Genomic DNA, 24,937 nt, shown 5'->3' on the forward strand with positions numbered 1-24,937 from the left:
TTTACATAAAAAGGGTCACAAAATGAAAGTCTTACAAAGGCGCATGTGGTATAGTTGGCAGTGATAAATGAGGAAAAAGTCTTAAATCCCTCACAAATGTAAAGCTCCTATTTTCATGCTGATGTTTCATTTTCTATAGAGGAATATTCACATGCCTGACTTTGTTGCCTGTCTTCGCTATGCAGGTTAAGAGGCTAAGTGGCAAGTTCTGCTTCATAATTAATGGACAGAAAGACTCTTTCTAGAATCTATTCCAGAGACTCACTTAGGCACCCTGAATGACCTTCCAGATAAGTCTCTTTCTCTCCATCAACAATAAGGCTACCATGGCAGATTGGTCGCTTAACTGAGTCACTTAAATTAGGTATCTGAAGCTACAGGGCATGGAAATGTGCAGCTATCAAAAATCCACAGTATCTTTCAATACTTATAATATCCCTCCAACCTGTCTTCATATTACTGTAAATAATCCTTGTTCTCTTAACACAGTAAAACTAAAAATGCCATGAAGAGGAAAAATTCCTGAACTTCATTGCTCCCTCAACTATTGAGATTTCTTTTGCTTTGACAGAGCTGGGGGAGAAATGGTCTTTATACTTAAGACTTTAATCTCTGTGGCAAATAAAGGAACCTTCAGGTAAATTATTCTTACCCTGGCAAACTCCATTGGTTTAGGAAGGAGACACATAACCATGACATCAAACCGGACATCACAAACAGTCTTCAACCACTTAGTAAGAAACTGGGGTTTGAGCTTTTCAACCAGGCTACCAACTTCATCATCCATCATGTAAGCTGTAGAGTGAAACCACTGGAATACCATGCTAACCAGCCTTGCTAAACTCTCTGTGGGTGTATTCTCACTGGGAGTGCAAAGGCTCACCTGGAAGACAGAAACACAAATCAAGTTTCATTTCTAGAACTAAAGGTGCATAATTGTTTGTCTACTATATTTTGCATATTCTCAGAGATATGAGGATGCAGATTACATAGACAAACAAGCTGATTGGTTTTATGTAGAGTTTGGCACAGGACAATTGACAACACATTTCCAAACTAGAAAAGAACAATAAGAGAGAAAAAAAAAAAAAAAAAAAAAAATCAAGCACTGAATTTTTGGTTCTTAGTTTTGACACTGAAAATAACAATACAGAATGCTTTGACAAACTGAAACACTTTGGTTTGAACTTTAAAATGATATTTCATTTCAAAAGGTAATGTAATGCCTAGTAAAATATATACGTGTGTATGTGTGTTATATATAAAATGTACAAGATAAAAAGACAAGCCAAATGAAGAATTTCAAGAACTATGAAAGCAGATGTCTACTTACTATATTAACTAATTTTTTGCTTTGCAAGAAGATTCCAGTTTGCATTTTTTGTCCTTATTTGGGATGGAAATACGAGTTTTAAGTCCTCAAAAACTCTCACACAATAATTAATATTCTTCTCCCCTTCTCCAAACTCTCTCTTTCTAAAACGATGTCTGCACTGTAAAACTGTCCCAAATCTGAGACCAAGTCTGTATCCCAGTTCACAGACCAGGCACAGTCCTAAGCCCTTAATTACCTGCTATATGAGCTCTTGGTATCTTCCAGGGACAGGAGACAAAGTTTCAAGTCAGGTTGCTGCACTGAATCCAAAGAATGGAAAATAACAGATGACAGGAGATTTAGGAAACTCCTTTAACCACCTATCAGCTGTTTGTTGCCACTTCCTAGTGAAAGCTGTACTCTGAGCAGTTGGCAACCTGAAACCAGTGTCTGCTGCCCTGCAGCAAGTGAACAAAGGAGAAACATTCCTGTCATTTCTGTGGAAGCAGCTGACAGTACTGCTTCCCAGAGAAGACCAGAAAGCATCTTCTAAGTGCTTTTCCTCCATGTTTTCTCCTGGGATGAAGCAGCTAACATCCTTGCCAATTCAAAGTACAGTCTTCATTGTTCTACTTCATTGCAGGCTGAAGTTAAGGTGTTTGCTTCCTGGTGCTTGTCTCAGTTGAGTGTTAACTCAAAGGCAGTATCAGCTGGCAGCCTTTTTAATAGGAACTCTTGAGCTCTGTCCAGTCTCTAGATGAAAGGTATTCATTTCATGAAAGAAATCAGCAACCCACTTTCTCACAATCTCTGGCAATACTCACTACAGAGAGATTAAGAGATTTTATACGAATAGAACAAAGTCAGTGAGCTCCTCCTCCCTACCATGGAAAGACAGACTTTCAGTGTTAAAGGATGAGGCATGTATAGTGTAACAAAACCTTTTCTGTTCTCACTTCAATTCTACTTCCGGAAACATAGGCCTTCAGTCTTACAAAACATGATTTGAAACAGAACAGATAAATATGGCACAATTAAAAAAAATTTTAAAAGTCTTTAAGTCTGAAAAAACAACGTTAAACAACAAAACTCACAAGATATCAGCAGAATACGAAGTTTACTCATGTAGTCACTTGAAACAGAAAAGCAGCTTTGTTGTCATTATGGGATTCTAGACCTGTCACCCTGCTGTCCCCATCTCTGTTTAGATGATGGATAAGTGGTCCTACTATTCCCCACTGGGTCACTGGGCAACTGAGCAGAGAGCCTGAGAGCTCAAGGTGAATTGTGAAAGAGCATGAGAAGGAGAGCAGAATGTTCCTTAAGGAGAACTGCAGAATCCAGTTTCTGAGGATCTATCAGGCTCCAGTCTGTCCTGCTCATGAACTAGCCAGCAGCAACTCTGCTATTTTGGAATAATGCCTGCTAGCTACTGTGAGGGACAGAACCAGCAAGGCTTCATTCTGTCAACCCACACTGCGTCAATCAGCTGGAGTACAATGACTGGGACTGATTCAGCTAGACCAATCGAAAGGCAGCAAGGAAATGCAGCCAACTAAGACTCCTCTAGCCTATTCACAGGCAAGAGAAAAAGATGGGCTTCCAGAGAGTGATGTTGAAAGATGGAAGGTGAAAGATAGATCTTTAGGGGATTGCCTTTTAAGGATAAAATAATGACACTCAGTGGGGGACCTCTGTAAGCAGAAGATGACGGTATATAGAAAGTCAAAAAACTGACAGAGTGAACAATTCTGTTATACACTCTATACAGGACTCAGAGGCAGTTGGCAGCTCCATCCAAAGTACTTCTGAAATCTCCAAGTCTGACAGCTTCACAGAACTCCCCATTTTTGCTTACAAATCAGAGGAGTACCCAACTAAATCCAAGAAGTGGGGGAATAACAAAACAAAACAAAAAAGAGAGATATAAAATTGAGGCTTCAGAAAGAAAAGCAGATGGAAGCGAGAGGAGTGAGAGAAGATAGTAAGAATTTCTCACCAAGAACCAGATTCCAAACTGGCTCAGGAGGCGTTGGTCATGCTTGTCATCATCTTTATTATCAAAATCTGTGTTGTCCAGGGAGTGATGGGAAGAGGTGAGGCCCATCTGCCTCCTGCGGTTGAGTTCATACTCCCTCTGCTCAGCATGAAACTCTGCTTCCTTCAGCAAGCTACAAAACAAGCCTGTGGTCAGTGAATGCAGCTTTCCTGCACTGGATACAGCTATCTAATCAAGAACAACTACAGGTTAAGGCATCTGATATCATTTTCCTGAGAACAGTAGTAACATAACATCAAATTCTAGGATTCAAGGCTGACTTCTTCCATGAGGACAACACTCACAGCTGACCAGTACTCTGCTAAAGCAGTCTTGCTCTGAACTTACCCTGTTGAAACCAAAATCAACTTGCATAAGACGTGCAGGCAATATTTGCATGAAACCCTGATCCTTCCTTACGTACTGATGCCTCATAATCTGCCATATTACCTGATCACAGCTTCCACGGTACACACAAGTTCCTCTGCCCCACACTCCCGGGTATTGATAGGGGGTGGCGAGGTCTGATAAAGATGGGTTTCTGCGGCTGCCCCAACTTCACTGCTGTGATGATTCGAATGGCATCTTTTGCAATAGCGCACTGGCCTGTTGCCATGGCGGCCACAGCAGCCCGCAGAGAAGCATGTGACAACAGCTCTTCTGACATGTGAGCTACAGTTCTGGAAAATAAAAAAGATTTTATCAGGCCACAAGTATCAAGGAGTGGAACTGAATGACAGGGATGAGAGTCAGCACTGGGAAACTGGCTCAAGTGTTGACCATTTCCAAAATCACTACATAGAAGCACAACAGTGTGCAAACTCCTGATGCCAGGTGTCACTGAACTTGCAGAAAGACAAGCCCAGGCCTAAATGCTGGGCCTGGACTTAAATGTCACAGTTGCTCTTCTTTTGGAGCAGATCAAACCAACATTTAAGTCATCAACCTCAACTTTCTGGCTTGGAGCAATGTCTAAAATCTACAGTAGTTCTCTTAACCCCTGCTTATACTTCAGAATGTCTTTTAAGTTATGTGTAGCCACAGGCAGATCCTTAGGAGCGTAATCAATAGAGCCACATCAGCTTATGCCATGTAAGGATCTGCCTTACCATAGGTAACCATCCAAGCCTCAGAAATATGCACTACCTTTATTTCTGCCACCTAGTAATCCATCCCAAAATAAAAGCTTTCTTTACCACATAAAATCTAGAGTATGTTACCCACTGTATTCTTCATTATTAAGAGGCTGTTAAAACACACTAGCTGGTATGTATTGCAAGCAGATTCTTTTTGTCAGCAATCTTTTTAGAGCCAAGTACTGAAGACTTTCAGTCCATATATTTTTAGAAATTCGCAGTTTACAGTAGGATTTTTGTCCAATTTAGGATTAATCCAAGACTTCAAAGAGATGAGAAGATAAAAACACTTAGATTTAAAATTAATCTCTTGCTCTATCCTCTTCATAAGCAGAGAATAAAAACTGAGCTCAACTGCGTAATTGAACTGCTTTACTAATTGCCACTTCAATAAAAACCTACAACTTAAATCAAACATCAACAGTTTTAACAAAAAGAAACCTTGCTGGTGAATCATTCCCATCCACCAACAAATGCATTCATGGATAAATTGTGAAAATTTGGAATGGTACAAAAAAGAGCGCACCACATAGTAATGGAATGACGCTACACACAACATCAAATCATGCTCCATCACACAAATGACTGAATCTTACCTTCTTCTGACATATAGCAGAAATTTCAGCTGTAAGGGGAAGGCATACAAAACATCAACACAGAACGATGATCCTTCTGTTTCACTACGGCAGCCATGGGAAAACGGACTTGCTGCAGGAAGTCTCTGAGGCGAAACTTGTGTTTCCAGACATTATTGAAACCTCTAAGCCTGTCAGACTGCATGAGGTAGGACACTGTATACTTAGGCCTCCTGGCTATTTCTACGCTGAAATGAAAGAGCAGCCTTGGCGCATTAAGCATGGCGCGCTCTGCATCCCATCCACCCTCTGCCTATGCTTCCATCTCACGGACAGACTGGTAAAAGTACACCTGTAGGCACACTGCTGTGGCGTGCTGTAGGAGACATGGCTCAGATGTGCCTACACTGCCTGTGAAAGCTTGCAGGATGAAAGATTAGTGAACAATGTAGAAGCAGACACTATGTCTGTGGCCTATAACTCATAGGAAATGTTTCCAGATTCAACGTGTTGCCCTGGCAACAGCTGATTCAGTAAATACAGATGGTTGAGTAAAAAGTACTTCTCTTAAGCAAATAAAAAATTCTTAATCTGGATTAGATTTCAACTAAAAGGAGACAGCAAAAAAATCTCCACTGCCTAAGAACTTTCAGTTTACAGAACAAGGACAGAAGCATTGTCTTTGTTCTATCCTTGAAAGTGTTATTTCAGAGAATGTGTGGCTGTCCTTGTAAACACAGGAAATTCTGATTAGTCTGTCAACAAGCTTTGCTTGCATTCTGGTAGATAATACAATATCAGTCTCTGTCACTGGCCAAAGGACAGCGACTGGATCAATCACTGGATCATTGAAAAACATTTTATGTCCTCTTCTGATATCCTTTACAGACTTCTGTTCAGAGAATAGATTTTCAGAAGGTTTAAGAGCTTTCAAGTCAGACCCAGGTTACCAGAAGAACTAGCCCGTTTTTTCGGATACCGGTGTGGGACACGAATACTTTCAAAAAACTTGGCCCCAACTGTGGATGCTTCAGTATCTGAAATCTGTTCAACTGTCTCTGCTTCCTCACACACGAAGAGTTGCATACTATTTCTGACAGAAGATTTGTCAACTTTGCATAGTACTTTAAGGACGTTATAAGCAGTATTAAATACAAGCTACTTTAAAATTCTAAAAAATTGCTTTAGAATAGAATGCAGCATTTCAAGTAAAACTGTATGCAGAAATATCAGTAAGCATAGGGTTGTACAATTATGATTAGTTTGTACCTACCCTTAAAATACCTCTTACCTTGTGGTAGAAGAACATCAATCAACCATTCACTGTGTTCCCTATAAAAATTGTATATCTAATTAGCTTTCCATTTTTCATTTATATATGCATTTAATTTTGCACAGAGGAAATTTATCTAAATTAATGTGGCAGGACTGACATTATTCTGAAGCTGCTTTTTTACAAATGTAGTTTTATAAATTGCAGGTTGCTTTATATTACCTCTCTGTTGTGCCTGTCTTATTGCAAATTACCACTTAGCTGATGTTGGTCCACCATGTTCAAGGCTTTCAAAAAATTACTTTTAAGGCATAAATTTATCAAATTAAAATAGCGTGTGCTCTGAAAGTCTGATGGCTAAAAAATGATAGTGAAGAATAACATATCAACATAAAAAAAACGTACCAGTACTGTCTTCTGTGAGTCTCCTTAGAAGCTACGCTTCTACCAAATTCAATTACTTTTTCCTTCAGCTTTAAATCAATGACGACTTAAAAATCTAAGGTGAGATGTAATTGCTTTTCCTACAGCTGGTGTGATATAAAGGTGTCTTAAACTGAGAACAAAAAACCACATGTAGCTTCTGAACTACCTATAACCTTGTCCATTTGAACTAATGATTGGAACTCCCCATAAGTATTAGCAGATCTTGTAAAATAATGCAAACCAAATTAGCAATTTCAAAAAATAAAAGCAAAATATTTTTTAAAAAAAAAAAAAAAGTAAGTGAGGTTAATTCCTCTCAGGCTATAGTCCTTCCAGGTACTGGACAAGCCTGAAGCAATTTCAATTCTTTACCCTGCTGCTTCACAGTATACCCTAGAGAATAATCTGAAATATACGTTACAGAGAAGTAACGAAGTCTCTGTGAAAGAGCTTTCATTGTAATGTCCTGCATTAACGACAACTAAAGGATGAAGAGAAAAATTGTTTCATAAGCAAGAGCTTGCACATTAATAAGGTTCCCCTATCATAGTCAATGCATCCCACAGTATCTATTCACTCACGAGATCTTAACTTTAAAACTCACTACTGTTCAAGCTAGATGCAAATGCTGATCATGTGGGGTAAATATATTTCAACAGGGTTATCTGTATAAATTATATGCTAATCATACTGAAATAGAGCATAACTCCAGAGTTCTGAACTCTGGAGTCCAACTATACCTGCTAATTTTCCAGCTTTTAGTTTACCTACCCTGCAATTCTCTGGCTACATTCTTCACAAAGATATAAGGGAGGTGGCTTATCACCCAAAGCCACAGACAAGGATGGGTCAATGCACATCTGAAACACAGAGAAGGAAAAGAATTAACATGTCTGTTCTCTGAAGCCCACTGAAAATGTTCAACACATTAATGCTAGCACAGACAATGTAACACAGCTTTGATATGTGTTGAGAGCATTTAGCATTCTGAAAGATGCTACTTGGCATCTGGCAGTACAGGATCTCAAATTATGTCTAACAGAGAGGGATGTAACTGAAAATGAGAGCCTATGGGAAGGGAACAAGACATATTTTAATATCAGTATTATCACTCTCTGAAAGAAAAGTTTATTCTGTGTTACACATTTACATTGCACAGTCATTAAAGACTTACTTTTTTTTTTCCAAAGAGATAGTCACTTAGAGGATCCATTTCTTAGAAAAGGTAATGTAAAAGTCTAGATAAGTCTAGATTTTTCTCTCGCAGTAACGCCTCTTCTAGCAAAATCTAATTTTCATTCATCATAGGTGTTAATTATACAGCACAATTCCAGGGACAGAACCAAGACTATGGACCCATAGTTCCCTTGGCAGCAGAGGTCCAAACTTTGTCTTCTTGCATAAACTTTTATCCTTCCAGATTAGCCAGATACAGAAAACATTTACAGTTAACAGCCAGTTACATACACGTTTGTTTAAGCGTTTTGCACCATTTAAAGAAAAGCTGAACAGTAGTATGCATACACAACATCTTAACCACTTAAATCAAGATGTTTCTTACTCCATTCATGTGCAAGATCTTATTTATAAAGACAAATGCCTCTTGGAATGTTTATCTTTGATCACCAAGTTTACACTCATCTGCCCAAGAGACAAAATGCTGCATTTTTCTGAGTGATGACTGATGAAGACTGCTTCTGCCCAAGTTAAGCTATGAGATCATTCATAGATATTCAGCTATTTCATCTGCAAAGCTCGCAACTACACATTTCATTGATATTTCGCTCTACCCAGTGACTAGTCAATCTAGCCATCACCACAACATGAAGCAACACCTTCCATCTTTTTTTCCTATGAAAAGGGATCATTGAGAATGACTGGAGTGGACAGGAAAGTGGCCCCTTGCAGGACTTGTGAGACAGGTGTCACCATTAAGCCCTATCAGTATCACAGCCTGTGGAAAAGGCTCACTGAGGAATTTTTTGACTAATGTAATTATGCCAGTATATGAACTGATGCCAGGCAAATTGGTTGTATCTACATATTTAAGTGGATACAAATCTAATTAATTAGTACACCTAACTGTAGTATGCTCTGGACTTGGATGTTGTTCTTGCCTCTGCCATCAAATTGCGCTACGATCCTAGTCAAGCTGTTTTACTTTGTTACCCTGCACGTAAACAGGAAAGATACCATTTACCTCTGTGGAAATGGGCTGTACAAGAGGCAAGTAAAGCTTTGCTGCTATTTGCTTTAGGACACATTCCAAGCAAAAGATGACAAACAGGGTAGGTGCATTGCATGGCCTCAATCAAGATACCAAGGTGAACATGAACCTATGTAATTGACATAATGTATCTTGTATACAGTAATATTTGTGCACATATTTACACACATATGTGTGTTCAGGAAAATATTTACGTGGATTAGCCCAGAGCCAGTTTAGAATTTATAAAGGGCTCTGCAACTATCCTCATGTTTAATATCAAGACTTGGCCCACAGCAGTTGGAGAAAATATCCCATCTTGCTCTTGGCAGCCAAAGAACATATTCGCAAAGTTCTGGCCCCCTTGGTCTTGACAGGCTTTATTGTTCCCTTAGCTCCTGCTCTTGGTCACCTGCACGCAACCAGAGCATACGGCTGCAGTCCAAGTGCAACCTCCCATCCCCCAGATGGTTGGGTTTGACCCCTGAAGAAATAGCAGTACCTTCACAGCTGGTTTGTTAATAGCATTATGGCATTCGATGTGCTGGCAATGAATAGGATTCCAAGCTGCAAAACCAAACCACAGCTGATTAATAAGAGAAAATACATTTATATTCCTTGTGTATATTCCTTCTAGTCCTATCAACTAAGTACTACACAAATATGACAGAAGACCTGGCCATTCCTCAGGAAGCCTAATAATTACAATAAACAACCTAGAATACACATGCCTACTGACTTGTTTATCATATACTTAGGAAATGAACCATGAACTCAGCAAAGAAATGGTCAAACATCCCCATTGTAGACCCTTCCTGATCTCACCAACACCTTGAATTAATTAATTATCCTTCCAATCCAGAAGCAGGATGGTAGGAGTAGCTGAGTATATTCAGTAACATTCCCAGGCAAAATTAGAACACAGCTATGATAGAGGAAAACTACTCCAGTCACAGAAGGAGCCTTAGCTTTGTAATGACAAGAAGTAAACAACTAAGGTTACGTTCAAATGGCATCACTTGGATGCTATACAAGACACCCCCAGGTCAAAACCCCATTCAACTGCAGATAATACTCATCCCATTCTGGGATACATTAACAGAAAATTTATATATAGGAAAATTATTCCAGTCTACCCAGTGCTAGTAAAGGTTCAGATGGAACACCATGCTTAGTTTACAGACCGGCTTGCATGAAAGAAGTGATGCAGAACAGTACAAGACTGAGTTTTTTTAAAAAGTCAGGAAAACCTATCAACCCTTCAAAAGAAGGCTTTAGAACAGATCAGACAAACATGTATAACGAACATTCAGGATGTACTTGAGTTGGTCTAGGGAGTCTTCTAAGGTCTCTACCAATCCTTCATTTTTATTATCTAAAATATTGCGCTCTGGTCCAGAAATTTTAAAACTGAACAAAACATATCCTATATGACAGCGATTATTTGAAACAGGTTGAGACAGGCAAGAAGGAAAAGCAAGTCATGAGTTGCTCTGGACACTCCCCATTGCAGAAGCACAATCCCATCGGTATCATTGGGGACTCTGTCGGGCAGAGGACTTTGTACCATCCACCTACTCTGCTCCAGCTGCACTGCTGACCTCGAGAACTTATCCATTATAGTGAGTGCACATGACATCACCGGAATTTTTTTGGCAATAACAGTCAGATAAGGACTCTTAGCAACAGCAGCAGTGACAGCAGCTGGCACAACAAAAGCAACCAAAGCAATAATCGAAAGGAACATAAGCCAGAACCCTTGTGAGGCCAAGAAGGCAGTTTTCACAGACCATTTGGAATACTTTATTTATTTCTTCTCCTGTTCTGGTTTGGTTCATATCAGGAGTTAACACAATTATTTAATAGCCAAAATCGCAGGTTTTATTTTTCATAACAACTTTTGACAATACAGAGAAATGGATATCGTACATACTTATGAAGGTACCAACTTATCGAACAAATGATTTCAAAATAAATCATAGAACTGTAAATACGGACATTAACACACTTCTGATCATTTTCTTTATATTTATTTTGGCCTATACAAAAACAGCTGCACTGACCTGTGTACTGCAGTCCTCTGTACTCACTGATTGCCCCAGGAGGTTTTAAATTGGGCCAATAGTGAAATAACATTTGTACCGCTGGAGGTTTAACTTGGGATGGTCCATAGGCTATCACATATAGCAAATCCTAAGGAAAGACACATACAAAATGTTTATTTTGCAAGGTAACAAAACACAATTCAATACATATTACTTGTGTTCAAAGATACCTGAATATACAGAATATATACTTTTCATGCCCTACAAAACATCCTTTGTACGCTCTTACAAGTAGATTAGATGACTAATGCCAACATGTTCACAATTAGCTTCTGAGTTTGATCAGAGCGTCCAACGGCTACCACCCACCCTGAGCAGTGTACTAACATAGAGCAAACGAAGCCTCTCTCTAGCCATGGAGCAAAGAGGTGTGATATAGATAAATAACTGGATTCAAATCAGATTCAGGCTAATACAACTCTCACAAATAGTCCTCGTAAAAGTTCAGTACCACATGAACTAAGAATATTGGTCGTTATCAAAATTTCTGCTAATTGGAACCACAACCACATAGTATTTAGGAAACAGAGCTCTTTTCTACGATACATCGAGCTGCTTCTGTAAACTAAAAATCAGAGGGACCTTCCTCTCCATAATCCAGGAGGAGGATAGGATATAAAGATCATTTATAACTTCTTGGCACACAGTTAGTTCCATTTTCAAGCCATCTGGTTTTCATTACTATCCAAATACAGTCATTTCTACAAAGTATATATGGTTATAAACTTACTTTCCATACTTCTTGCTTATATTTCATGAGGCATTCCAATAATTGGCAGTGATACACTGAGAGAGAAAAGACAGTATAGACATAATACTGAAATGGAAACTCAAGTTACAGAGGTGACGTAATTAGCTGATTGGCCTTGCTTTGTTCATCCAAAATTCTATACCTCATTTCATCACTTTCTATTTCAAAGGGTTTGCTGAAGAATTACTGCCCCGAGAATCATCACAAAAGTTAAGAAATTAAATATTAGTAACTTGTTTTTGTCATGGAATGCAGTAAGAAAATGAGCATTATGAGTGCACAGCTTTTTGCACAGCAATCGAGATCTTTTTCAAACACATCTAGTTTAAGAATACTTTCCAATTCACTCAAACTTTGTTCCTCTGGCACAATGAAAAGCTGTAAATGGGTATCTTGCTCATCTCGAGGCAGTAATGGAAGTCACATACCACAATACCTCATTCCCATGTATACCAAAGGCTATAGGAGCCACTGTGCATCAAACATGAGAGCCAAATGAACTACTTTACATATCTGACTTCCCAAAAACCTCAGGGCAACAGTTTCCTCCAATGGCTGGAACACAGAATTCACAAACAAAACCAGAACATTTCATTAAGGAAAATTAACTTGTGCAAGTAGGTTTTAAATATGGTGTGCTGCTTTTATTTACCGCAGCGATGACACTTCTCAAGCGCATACTGCAGTGTGGGGGGCCTCCCCACATACATCATCTACCCAAAACAGGAGATAGTTGACTCCCATCAATGTAACCTCCTCCGCAGGTTAAATTTTGTTTCAATTTGGTTATGTGACCCCACCGATTTAACAGGGACTGCACCAGAGCGAGAGAGGAAGGCCTTGTGTTTAGGCACTTACATTTAAATTCACTGTTGAGCCTGCAGCCAGCATTACCAGCCTTCTTTGAAAAATAGCACCAGTTGTGAACTTGGTGGGATATGAATCACAGTATAAGACACACTGTTAGTATGAATTTCTATGGTCAAAGTTAATGGTGATTTCTCTCCAACACTGATGTTATGTATCAACACTATTTTCTGATGTCCAACAAGAGTGGATCAGTCTCCAATCCTGGGCCAAATCTTATTTCTTCATCACAATGAGATCTCTTATCTACATAATGATTACTCCAAGCATGATTCTCAGAAATTCCATTTTTGACTAAAATCAGTTATATTTCATCCTGTGTTGGAAGGCGAAACAGATTTTTCCCATAATCTGAATTTTTCTGATCGCGTTGGACAGTACTTCATGACTCAGTTTTAGAGACAATGATACCATGCTGCATGTTTACACATACCCGGGTTTGATGTGTACTGCATTGCAATCATTAGCATTGATGATGCAGACAGATTGACATGTGCTGGAACACCTTCTCTTTTTGAGGATCCCACTTAAAAGAAAGAGAGGGGGGAAAAAAATTCTATTGTATAACAAGGAAAATCAGACAAGAATAGCATATAAGTGATTCCAACTGATGCAAATAAAATTCCTAAGGTACCATGTCATTAAAAAAAGAAAACCAAACCAAAAAAACCTAAAAAACTAGACAAATATTCTGTATTGGAAGGGGTGAAACCCCTTTTCTGCCGGAAGAGAAAGACTAAGAATATGGTATTGCTTCACAGAGCGCACACCTGGTTTTCCAGATCAGTAAGATTTCATTCTCAGAGCTGCATTAACCAAAGACAGGGATCTTGTCAGGCACTCTCCTTCAGAACCCACAGACTGGTCAAAATAATGTCACCTGCATAGTCAAGTGCACTGAGGGCTTGGAGTGTAGGGAAGGGAAAGGAAGAAGGAAGTGAAGGGTAAAGAAACAGAAAAAAAAGAAAGCCTGCTGTCGAGGTATACTGATGAAGGGTTGGGGCTGGTGGTAGCTGCTGGCTCTTGGTGTATGACGCAGATTACTTCTCAGGGAGCACACGGTATGAGTTCAAGTTATAGCTACATACCAAAGAAAATTAACTCCCCTTATTATGTGAACTGTACTAAGATAATGATAAACAGTAGCACTGAAGTGTAGCTCAGCTGTTGCAACTTTGACCTCACACATAAAGTGGCTAGACTCCTGGTCTCCTATGAAGCAGTTACTATTAAATGGTATACTTGGAAAAACCCTGCAGAGTGTAGGTATTTATTTGCAGAACTATAACATGGCAATACGGCTTTGAAGGCAACCTCCTGCACAGAGATGTGGCATGTATCTTCCCATCCTCACTCACAGCACTTTCCCAAGCCTGTCTGCCAGGACCCAAACACCAAGCATTTGGGATAGAAGCACAGAACTGTAGCTACTAGTTCAGTGAGATGCTTTCAGCTCTCCAGCTGCTTACACAATCTCTTGCACCCTTCCTTTCAGTTTGATTTAGAGCTGAACACTAGGGGAAGGAAATGTCCTGCACTCGCCTTGTAAAGGGGCATATCATTCCCGGTAGGGAAAGACTACAACACTAATTAAAAGAATGCTCCACTGGAAAAGAAGAAAAGGGAAAATGAAGAATTTCACTCTTCTGTCTGGTACTTCACCACATAACCCAACATTATTATGGCTTTCTTCGTTGCGCTTCTTTTTTTTTTTTTTTGAGTCTCACCCACGCAACTAAGAGTCCCCCAATTATTACAGCAAGGTTTATCTGTATGGATCTAAATTTCAAAATATTCAGCAGCTCTAAGCTGGCAATTAGTACGTGGCCATCAGCAGAAAAGTACAACACAGTACTAGAAGCCAAATGTAAAAAGTAGCAGCCTGGTTTCATACAGAGATCTAACCAAAACTGAGGAAAAAGGCAGCATGACAAAGGTTGCTCCCATGCTCTACATGGATGCAATCTCTGCCAAGGGCAGTTGGAGAACAGTACCTATATAAGTAATGCAAGGATTTGGCTCAACCAGCTGTTCTGGAGAATAGTTTTACAGAACTGAAGGCAGACAGGACAGGATAAGTCACCTACATCAGCTGTTCTTTAACAGGTAATAGTAGTAGAAGAAAAAAGAAGTTTAATGCAAGATTCTGTTCTTAAGCCAAAGAGGATCTATTGCATATATGTATGAAATATATCTTAGTAATTTTTATTTGAATACTGTTATTAGACCTGTCAAAGCTAGCAGAGAAAACGCCATTGCAGTATCTTACAAGGGACTATTTTACATGGGGAAACTGAGGTACAGAAGAGTTAAGGGATTTCTCCAAGATCACTGACTGGTAGAGCCAGAAAATGTAGGTGGTAAATGTCCATAAAATCTTCATCTCAAAACACTAGAACACGGAAAGAAGCATGGTCCAACAGCAGCTTCTACATACTTAAACGAGACCAGTGTTGATCTCTCTACAAAAGTGGTTCATGCTTTTCCACAAAAGTCTGGAATACAGATAAGCAGAAGACACTCTCAAAGAATCATGGGATGGTTGATGTTACAAGGGACCTCTGGAGATCATCTTGCCTGACCCCTCTGCTCAAAGAAAGGTCAACTAGAGCAGATACTCAGGACCAGTTGTGTTTTGAGCATCTGCTAGGACAGAGAATCTGCAGCTTCTCTGGCAAACTGTTCCAGCATTTGATCACCCACACAGGTGGGTTGGTTAAACTGACTTTTAATATTAATCCTAATGCTTCCATCTGCAGAACTTGGTTAAATTTCTCGCTACTACTGAAATCCCATCAAGCTTTTTATCAGGTGCATAGATGGGCATTCAGAACACCTCAGGATTCACATCATGCGGGGATTATGAAACTATGTAATCATGTGACACCCTTGGGGAGGGGAAGAAAAAAAGAAAGGACGAAAAAAAAGGCAGGCACTGTCAGATTCAGTCGTAACACTTATGGCTAGGAGACATTACAGGCACAGCTACTTATTACAGAACTTAAAAACAAAATGCCAGGAAAAGACAGAGGGAGAAAAACCTCAACATCGTTACATTGAGAAGTCATTCTTGCACATACAGATATAGTCCAGATGCAAAAGTTACGCATGTTGCTATTGCACCTATTGTTTCAGGAGCAGTTTGCCCATTGATTCTGTATTTAAAACTCCCACTGCTGGCACTGAAAGTTCTATGAGTCTGAAAACAGTCTATTTCTTAAATAAGCTAAACTTCACCCTTTAAATGAAGGAAGAAATCACATAGTAACACAGCATAATAAATAAATAAAAATTATAGAATTATTTCCCTTTGAAAAATAGTCACATGGAATTATTTTACATATATATACACAGTAGATTGATGTGCCGTTACAATTCTATGACAGATCAAACTTTGACTCCTACAGTCTGATACTATTATAGCATTGCACCGTGTTTTCTGAGACATAACAATACTAGAGCAAGTTCTACTTACATATAGCCATAGGCAGAAAAGATGTGCTGAGATACTCTATAATATCCTTGTGCAGAAATGGAGGAAAGGTAGCTAGTGTTGAAATCATTGTATAGGGTAAAGTACTCAAAATATCATCATTGAGAAAAGGAAGTAAGCATGTAGTAGTGTAAAAAATTGATTGCCCAAGATCTGTTGAATAAAATGAAATAAATACAGAATCATTACAACGGAAAAATGATGATGACTGTACTTTTTAGTCTACAAAACTATTAAATTTTAAATTCAAGTTTTCCCCTCCAAGTAATTTGGGAAGATAATCACTACAGACAAGCGACTTTACCCACCATTTTTAAGCCCCTCCTAAAATAGAGGGAAACAGCTCTTCAACAGTACTCAAAAGAGTTTGAAGGTAATATGACTCCTACAGCTGGTCAAATAATTTATTAAAATCAATGTTGATTTTAACCATAGAGTGATTAACATACAATGGCCTGCATTTCAGCAGAGATGCTATTAGAATCAGAATTTGAGATGCACTTTGGTATTGAAAGGCCTGCTTTAATCTTAATTACCCTCAAGAGAGCTGCAGAGTACATGCCCTGCCCTGCCTATGAAAGTGTCACTGTTCCCAACTACGGGAAGTGTCACTGTATTTTTCAGACAACATGTGATTAAAACTCTTGTTTTCCTGGGAAGCCATTGAAGCCAAAAATGGCCAAGGCTTAAAAGGAAAGGAATATTTATCAAGTATTTCTTATACTTATTAATTATAATATAACTCTTTGGAAGGGATGCTTCAGAAATGTGCAACAATTCAAGATCCAAAGGGAAGGGACGGGTTATTGTGTATCTGGGCACTGTGAGATCTTTATACCCTCTTCCAAATGAGGAATTGAGCTGCGGCAAATAAGCCTCCAAAAAAGGTTACAGCACTCAACGAACCCAAAGTTTGAACATGTATGATGATCCCAATACATCAGAAGGCCTTTCCCCTGCATGGAAGGGATTCCTTTTGTTACTCACTCTGTAACCTTAAGTATGTTACACAGGCCTTCAGTCTCATTTGTACAGCTAGTAAGATTTTAAACTGTCTCTGTAAAGTGCTCAGAGGTCTGTAGCTGTAAATATCCTAAGTCACAGTAAGAATTAAAATTAGCACTCCATTTCAGTGGTTCTGGCAAGTCTTCCGTGCAAGGGTCTAACCAGACACTTAATGCCAGAGTGCTTCTCTCTTGCAATACATATTTACCAACTAAGCATTGAGAGTTTTGTACAATCTGATTGGACCAAAGCTAGTGCACCAGTTGTACTTACCCAAACAACATTGATTGTTCTGATTAAAAATACACATATATTTCTTTTAGTCAAATGCTAAACTGAGGGAGAAATAAGCAACATGTTGTATTGCAAAATTTAATTATCCGTACACAGAACCATAAAAAAATAGCAAGTGACCTTCCCTTGCCCCAAGCATGAGTCAACCACATTACTCCCGGCAGATACTTATCTAAACTGTTCTAAAAAATCTGCAAGATAGTTCACTCCTCCTCCTGGCAATTCAACCTAGTGCCTAACCATCTTTATCATAAAAAGACTTTTTTTTTTTTAATTTCCATTGCTGCAGGTTAAGCCTATAACTTCTTATCCTGATCAACTGTAACTGCAAATAGTTTGGTTTATTTTATTTCTCCTCACAGCAACCTTTACATATTTGTATGATAATCATGTCTTCCTGCCATTTTTCTCTAAGCTACACAAACCAAGTTCTTTCCATTTTTTCCTCACTGTTCACATTTTCTAGACCTCAAATCATTCTTGTTTCTTTTTCCTGGACTCCTCCTAAATGGTCCATGTCTTTCTTGAAGCCAGATGGACAAATCTGAAAATTTTACTCCAGCTGTGACCTTGGTAGGGCTGTCAGAATGATAAACAAAATTCTTTGGGTATTTCTTACATAAAAAACAATTGTTTACAGATTGCTAGAATAATATTAATATATTAGTGACTAACTTTCTGCCTCTGATCTGCTGTAACACCCAGATCTCTCTGCAGTACAGCTTTCAAGCTAGTATTTTCCGCATTTCATTTTAGCCTTTGATTTCTCCTGCTTAAACATAGTATTTTACATTCCTCCTTTGAAGATATTTCAAAACAGAATGTCATTTGCCAAGATTGTTTTGAATCATATCTCTTTCATGCAAAGGACATGCTATTCACCATCTTGATAACCCCTGCAAATCAAAGTGCTCTCTCATTTCTATCAGCCAAATAAAAAAAAATATAAAATATTTAATAAGACTAGACCCAGCACAAACTCCTGTAAGATTCCCACTTGGTACACCCTTCCACCTGACAAGAGCCACTGGTAATTACTCCTGGAATGTTTTCCTTCCTCAAGTGGGGACCGTATGTCCCACATATTAGGATGTCAAGTGACACAGCAACAAAAGCCCAACTAAGGACAGGAAAACCCCGTCATGAGAACCATTGTGCTGCCATAAAAAGAAATTATGTTTGCTCAATGTTACTTGTTCTTTACAGGTCTCCCTTGGTTGCTAATTATCACCATGTTACCTATTTAGAAACAGATTGTTTTGACAACTAACTCCACCATTTATAGAAATCAAAGTCACGTTGATAAGCCTGTAATTTGCTAGGAGCCCCCCTTTTGCAAGATCATACCATTTCCTAGTGCAGTAGTCTTTGATTCAAAACACACTGCTGACAACTCAAAAGGAATTCAGCATTTAACAGAAAAAAAACTTTCCTCCTAAAGAATTTCAGCAGTGTACCAGATTGACAACAATCTTCCTGTACTGAACTATGTACACAATACACCCTGATACCATGGTGAAAATTAGTATTTGACTTATGTAACGTAGGGAGAACACTGGGCTCTTGAATCCCAGTATGGAAAGCCATAGACTAACAAGACAGACATATGCAGAAGTTGAGGGAAAACAATATAAATACAACACAATCACAAACAAATCTTGTGAGGAACCAAATCAAAATATTACAAAATACGGCTTTTCTGTAAGTCAGATAGAGATATTACTATCTTTTTACCCTGGAATATTTTAAAGCCATCTCGAATCACCACTACCATGCGTCTTCTTCAATCAAATGTATACTACGTTCTATTTAGAGATGGACCTTCACCAAAACACTCAATCTGCATATTCATTACAGGCCAGAAACACATTTGCAAGCAATTCGTGCCTTTTTAAGAGAACCTCCCCAAAAAGACAGGTCAGAAGATACCCCAGCAGATTCAAATTCAAAATCCAAGGTTTTTTTCAACCCACCCCTATTATTTTTGAGACATACCATTGTATTTTAGTTGCATACCACCAGCATATCACTAAAAACCAGACAACCTCAGAATTCAAACCCAAATCCACAGTTAGCAAAAAAAGATATTTTATTTAAGAAAGTCAAACCAAACGCTTGGATATAAACGCATCCCAGGAGAACTGAATTCCAGATCCAGGTCAGTTTAGGCCCATCTCTTCTACTGCATTTATGCACCATTCATGGATTCACAGCACTGAAGTTAAGCGTACTGGAAGGGTTCAAGGGCCTGCTTACCATGTTGACCATGTTGTAGCAAGGGAACTAGATCCAGCAGTGTCACCAGTGTCACGTAAAGTCCTTGATAGTCCAAAGATGGGTAGTCTGATAACTGAGCATCACGACTTTGCTGGCCACGTTCAGATGGAGCATCTCGCAGGACGCTGTAAAGGAGGGAGCGAGTAACAGTAGGGTTGATGGAACTGACCTGTGGTCTTAGAGATGGGGTGAGTGGGAATGGCACAGGAAAAAGACACATGGTCATGGGCACTGTCAAATTGGAGGCATCTTGATTCTCCTTCTTCCCTGTGCGGGACAAAATGCTGTTGGGGGGACAAAGAAAAAAAAGAGACAACAAAGACACAAAGAACAGCACATTACATTGAAATGACACTATAAAACAAATAATAAAAGACCAGATACATCCCACATGAGATGCAATCACTACCAAAACCAGTGTGTCTACAAATCTAGCAACCATTCGCTTTCATGCTTCAAGATAAGAGAATTAAAAATTGACATCTAGGAAAATCTCATTGCATCTTATGTGTTATCTGGTTCATAAGGAGCAAAAATATAAAAATGCATGTTTCAGTGCCCTACCCATGTTTCACAGTTAAGAAAAATTCTGAGAATTAAAAGCGTTTGCTATGGAAAAATAGCTGTGTCAAAATAGGCTGGTATTTTGCTCCAAGATTTTGAGAGGTTTATTCCCCACCCCCACCCCACCCCCAACAATCTTTTGAACCAAGTGACTGAAAACATGCAAAATATAGGTGTGGCACTTGCAGAAACATGTTTTAGCAAAGAATAAACATGTGCGTTTGTTAAGATAGTCTTAAAAATCACATGTTTATTGCATTAAAATAATGTCTGTATGTATTTTATGATACTGTTTCATGACCACTCACTCAGTATCATTTGAGATAATGAAGTTTAAACAGGCACATGGATTTAGAAATAATATAATATTTCTAAAATGTTAACTAAACTACATTTGGAAAAGTTATAAAATAATATATAGTAGATGGTCTTTAGCATATGTTTGTGAGCTAATGATAATGGTTGTTTATGTGTGTTTTTAATTTTGCCCATGTTTAGGGAGGAAACATTTTACTTTATGAATACAAACACTCCTTGGGTAAATAGTTACCTTCAAAAATCTAAGGGCTAAGCAAGCAAGATCAATTATGTAACTGCAGATCAGACAGTATGTTACCATACATTCCTGCTGTTACTTACGTTATTATTCAACAAAACTCACTATAAACTAAAGGAGAGATAATTTCAAAAAATAAAAAGGATTTAGTGGGAATCAAAATAGAGGCTACAAGTCAACCAGCTTGTTACGTCATTTTAAGAATGTTGTAAACATTTTGATCCAATTTATTAAAAAGAAAAAACCCACTAATTTAAATAGAAAGAAACTGTCACTTAAGCAGTGTTATATTTTAGTTATCAGGCAATTATAGGGTTAGTTCATAATCTTCATATGTGCCTATAAAATATAATACACCTTTTAAATATATTAAACCATACACAATGCTTTTTTTATTTTAAAGCACGTTTTGCACCTCTCAGTGGTTGGGGTTTCCAAAAGCAGTTGCTGTTGGTTTAACTCTGTTCCCGAAGTCAGTGTTAAAACTTAAAAAAGACAACAGTGGCATTAAAATTTCCACTGACTAATGAAGAGCAGAGTTATGTCAATAGCGGTCACTTTTGGAAACTTTCGTCCTCTTTAACAGTACAGAAATCACCTTCAAAAAAGATACATCTTACCTCACAAGTCAATTCAACAATTTACACAAGTAAGCTAAACTCTTGCTAATGTGCTTATAAAAGGTGTCATTCATTTGCCATATATATAAAACACTTTTACAAATACAGTTCTATGCCAAGTGGCTACTATCACATCACACCTGCAGTCAGAGATGACAGACATAGTCTGTTTTAAGAAACTACATACTTTTTTCCTTTTTTATTATGCCTTACATATTTGGCAGATTATTTTGGTTTCTGTTACCCAATGTCCAGTACAAGAAACATGGCAACTGTCATGACAGTGTTTATGAAATCATATCAGAAAATCACCTAAGAACTAGTATGACTTTGAAAACAAACGATCAGAGTGCTGATTCCTTTTAATTTGCTTGACGTTCATTTGCTGTACTTCGCAGCTCATGTTTAGAGATATGAAGGTACTAAATTATATTCCTTCCCTAACAACAGATCATAACAATTACCCATCCCTTTACTTGCCAACACATCACTTCAAGTGCACTTATTTCCAGAAAGGACATTAGTGTATTACTTAATCCTTGCTTTGGAAACTGTAAGGCAGTGATGGAGAGCTTACACTATAGGCTTCCCTTCCTTTTAACACGAGCTATGGCCCATCTATGGATAAGAGGCCAAAGCACACCGTCTTGTGTCTTGATCAGGGCATCCTTCTGTTCACTTCAGGAACAGCAATGAGACTATATCCAAATTCCAGCTGCAACCATGCCAAATATAAAAAAAAAAAAAAAAACACCAAACAAAAAAAAACCAACTTTCAGACCCAGGCTTTTGCCTGACCCAAATGTTTTAAAAGCAATAAAGAGAAGAGTCAAAACTGAAAATCTAGGAAGTCCCCTAAGATCAAGATACAATGATTGCAGTTTGCTCCTGTTTCTGTTCAAACCAAGTACTGAGATCTTGGGAGTGTCTGCCAATCCATATTCCATACTGAACTTGCTCTGTGACAAGCGACAAAGCTACCAGGGCTTGCGTCAAGACTGTACATCTTTGCTGCACATCTATCCCAAAACTACTGCCTCCCAGGAAAGGTTTCCTAAAATGTCTCGGTGAGATGCAATTCTCTCACAGGCAGCAAAACCAAGCTTGACCACTAATTAGCCACTGGGTATAACTACTCCTTATGTAAAACATTTTACTTAGAAATACATATGGAGAATTTTCTCCAAGAAAAAGTGAAAGAATGAGCTGTTCTGCAAGATGTTTCTTAAGTCTTAGATCATTCCTCAAATGAGGGAGAAAACACTGAAAATGAGCAGGGCACGAAACAAATTCATGCTGTAATGTAAAGAAATGCTTTTGCCCAAAGAGAAAATTAAAGAAGAACTAAATGAATCAATGTGCTATGCATTGTGCATGGTGATTTTATGTGATGTTTGTTCATAGAAATAAGGAATTTAATCTTTTCAGCCATTCCACACCTGTTCCCCCCACCACTGAGCTTGTGATTTATTGAGGCTATGTACAGAGCAAAGAAGCAAATTAATCCCTTGTGCAATCCAACTATAGGTAGCAGGATGACACCAGATATGAATGTGATCCAAAACAGTGGGCATAGCCCACTGAAAAGAACACAGTTAACGTGTCCATAACATGGAAAGGTAAAAAGTATAACAAACAGTAAAAGCTACACCTGTAAAACCCAGCCATCATACGGCATTTCTCTGACTAATCACTATTCCTCCGTTATTCCTATGACTATATATGTCCAGCAAGAAATGTTTGTCCTAAAAAATTCAGCTGCAAGGAGAGTACACGTCAAACTGGGAAATATTTTTTAAAGTTATTTTAAAATAGTAGATCACAAGCAACCTATTCTGAAGACCAGATCCAAAATCTCCAGAAATCAACGAGCATTTTTGCTACTGTTTGATCAGTATTCTCTTAGCAGCCCAAATTCACTGCATATGCTCTGTCTCAAGCTAGAAAGATTATTCTCCACCATGTACTTCTATCATTGATGTTAAACCTTGCACAATGGAGTCTCAGTGTAGGAGGCAGAAAGAAGACTCAGCATGGAGACTATTCAAAGAAATTTCTGAACACGCTCTTCAGAAAGGTTCCTAACCAGTCTGTTTAGTTTTAGGGTAAATCTTGCAGAGATCTGCACACAGTGGGTGGGAGTTTCCTTCTTTCCATCTGCCACACTAAATACAGGGTGTGTTTTGTTTTGCTTTTTCATCCAGCTTCTTAGTATCAGCAAGTGTATAAACTTATATTGGTTCAACCATAGCACCCAGGCTTTGATGCACAGTTCAAACTCCCCAGCTACAGGGATTTAGAACGTGGATTTGACCTTGCTGAGTATCAGAACTCAGTCCACTGAAATTCAGATTCAAGTCCTGGCTTCAATTTCTGGTGCCCTTTTAGCTCTGAGGCTGATGAGATCCCAGACCACGAAGGACAAAGCCATTTGTGTAGACCTGCATACCAGATAGGGGTATCACTTCTGCCCTAAGAGGTTCAGCATTATGAACAACAGGATTCTGGTTCAGTCCCATTCTGAACACGAGATGAAGAAAAGGAGTTGCTCAGTTGTGCAATTGCTGCCCTGATTTCTGATCTGCTCTCATAGTTGCTAAGTATAAAGCTTTTTCATTAAGCCCAGAAATATTACTACTTGTGGAGTGTGAAGTATTTGTCACACAGGACAAGTCAGCTGTACTGCTTAGAAACTGAGAAAGATGAAGACAACAGAGTGGTATAAAGATACTTTCTTTAAGCAGCAGACTCCAAATCCATCCTGTCCCAATAAAATTCTGTCCAAAAAGAAACTTATCTCATTACAGCACTTGGTAGGTAGAGCTAAGAGAGAAAAAGTTCAGAATCAAATACAACTTTCTTGCCATAACAGCTTAAAGGCCTACAGCATTTAAGCAGAGGCTGGTTTGTCATACAGAACCTTACTTAAATGTGATTTAAGTGTGGCTGTTGTGCAAATAATCCATCAAAACAGCCTGTTGTGGGAACAGAGCCATTTTTCAGAAGTATCTTTAGTGAATTTAAGCCACTTTAGTGACTCTGAACATTTTTTCCCCCACTGCTGCAAGATAATAAGACAAAATTTAATTTATTAATCTTAAAAAAAAGCCCTACTGGTTTCTTCAACACTCTAAATGAAGAAGGAAACAAATTCTACAGTGGTTAAGCAATTCTATTTTTGAAATTTTCAAAGGTAAACAGGAGGTTTTTAAGTTTGCAGCAACAAGTGTTCCACTGATAATGATTATTTCTGTCTATGTATCTTTCCTTCTATAAACAGGGTCAAGAATTTTGATACATCCCATGCACTTTAAATGAAGGTTAGAATGAACTCCTGTCATTCTTTCAAGTTTAAATTCTTCCTTCTCAACTGGTATACATCATAGGGGTATGTGTTCAAATATACGGGTTAACTGTATTTAGTTAATGCTCCCTC

At 38.5% G+C, this 24,937-nt stretch overlaps 1 protein-coding gene across 4 annotated transcripts in view; it reads right to left on the reverse strand.

Annotated features, from left to right (window-relative positions):
- Window positions 1-24,937, reverse strand: part of UNC79 (unc-79 subunit of NALCN channel complex) — a 110,829-nt gene that overhangs the window by 79,331 nt on the left and 6,561 nt on the right. For 3 of the 4 annotated variants that reach the window (XM_086462331.1, XM_086462330.1, XM_086462329.1), the window contains exons 3-14: window positions 19,741-20,045; window positions 16,168-16,338; window positions 13,126-13,218; window positions 11,805-11,860; window positions 11,033-11,162; window positions 9,472-9,536; window positions 7,535-7,623; window positions 6,356-6,396; window positions 5,086-5,114; window positions 3,804-4,033; window positions 3,315-3,486; window positions 653-883 (exon numbers count right to left, since the gene is read on the reverse strand). In XM_086462331.1, coding sequence (XP_086318457.1) covers window positions 653-883; window positions 3,315-3,486; window positions 3,804-4,033; window positions 5,086-5,114; window positions 6,356-6,396; window positions 7,535-7,623; window positions 9,472-9,536; window positions 11,033-11,162; window positions 11,805-11,860; window positions 13,126-13,218; window positions 16,168-16,338; window positions 19,741-20,045 — 1,612 coding nt within the window. Of the gene's footprint in view, window positions 1-652; window positions 884-3,314; window positions 3,487-3,803; window positions 4,034-5,085; window positions 5,115-6,355; window positions 6,397-7,534; window positions 7,624-9,471; window positions 9,537-11,032; window positions 11,163-11,804; window positions 11,861-13,125; window positions 13,219-16,167; window positions 16,339-19,740; window positions 20,046-24,937 lie in introns of those variants that run through there. The other variant, XM_086462332.1, reaches the window with a different exon arrangement.

The sequence above is a fragment of the Leptosomus discolor genome, chromosome 3, assembly GCF_034619465.1.
Source record: "Leptosomus discolor isolate bLepDis1 chromosome 3, bLepDis1.hap2, whole genome shotgun sequence".
NCBI classification, from domain to species: Eukaryota; Metazoa; Chordata; class Aves; order Leptosomiformes; family Leptosomidae; genus Leptosomus; species Leptosomus discolor.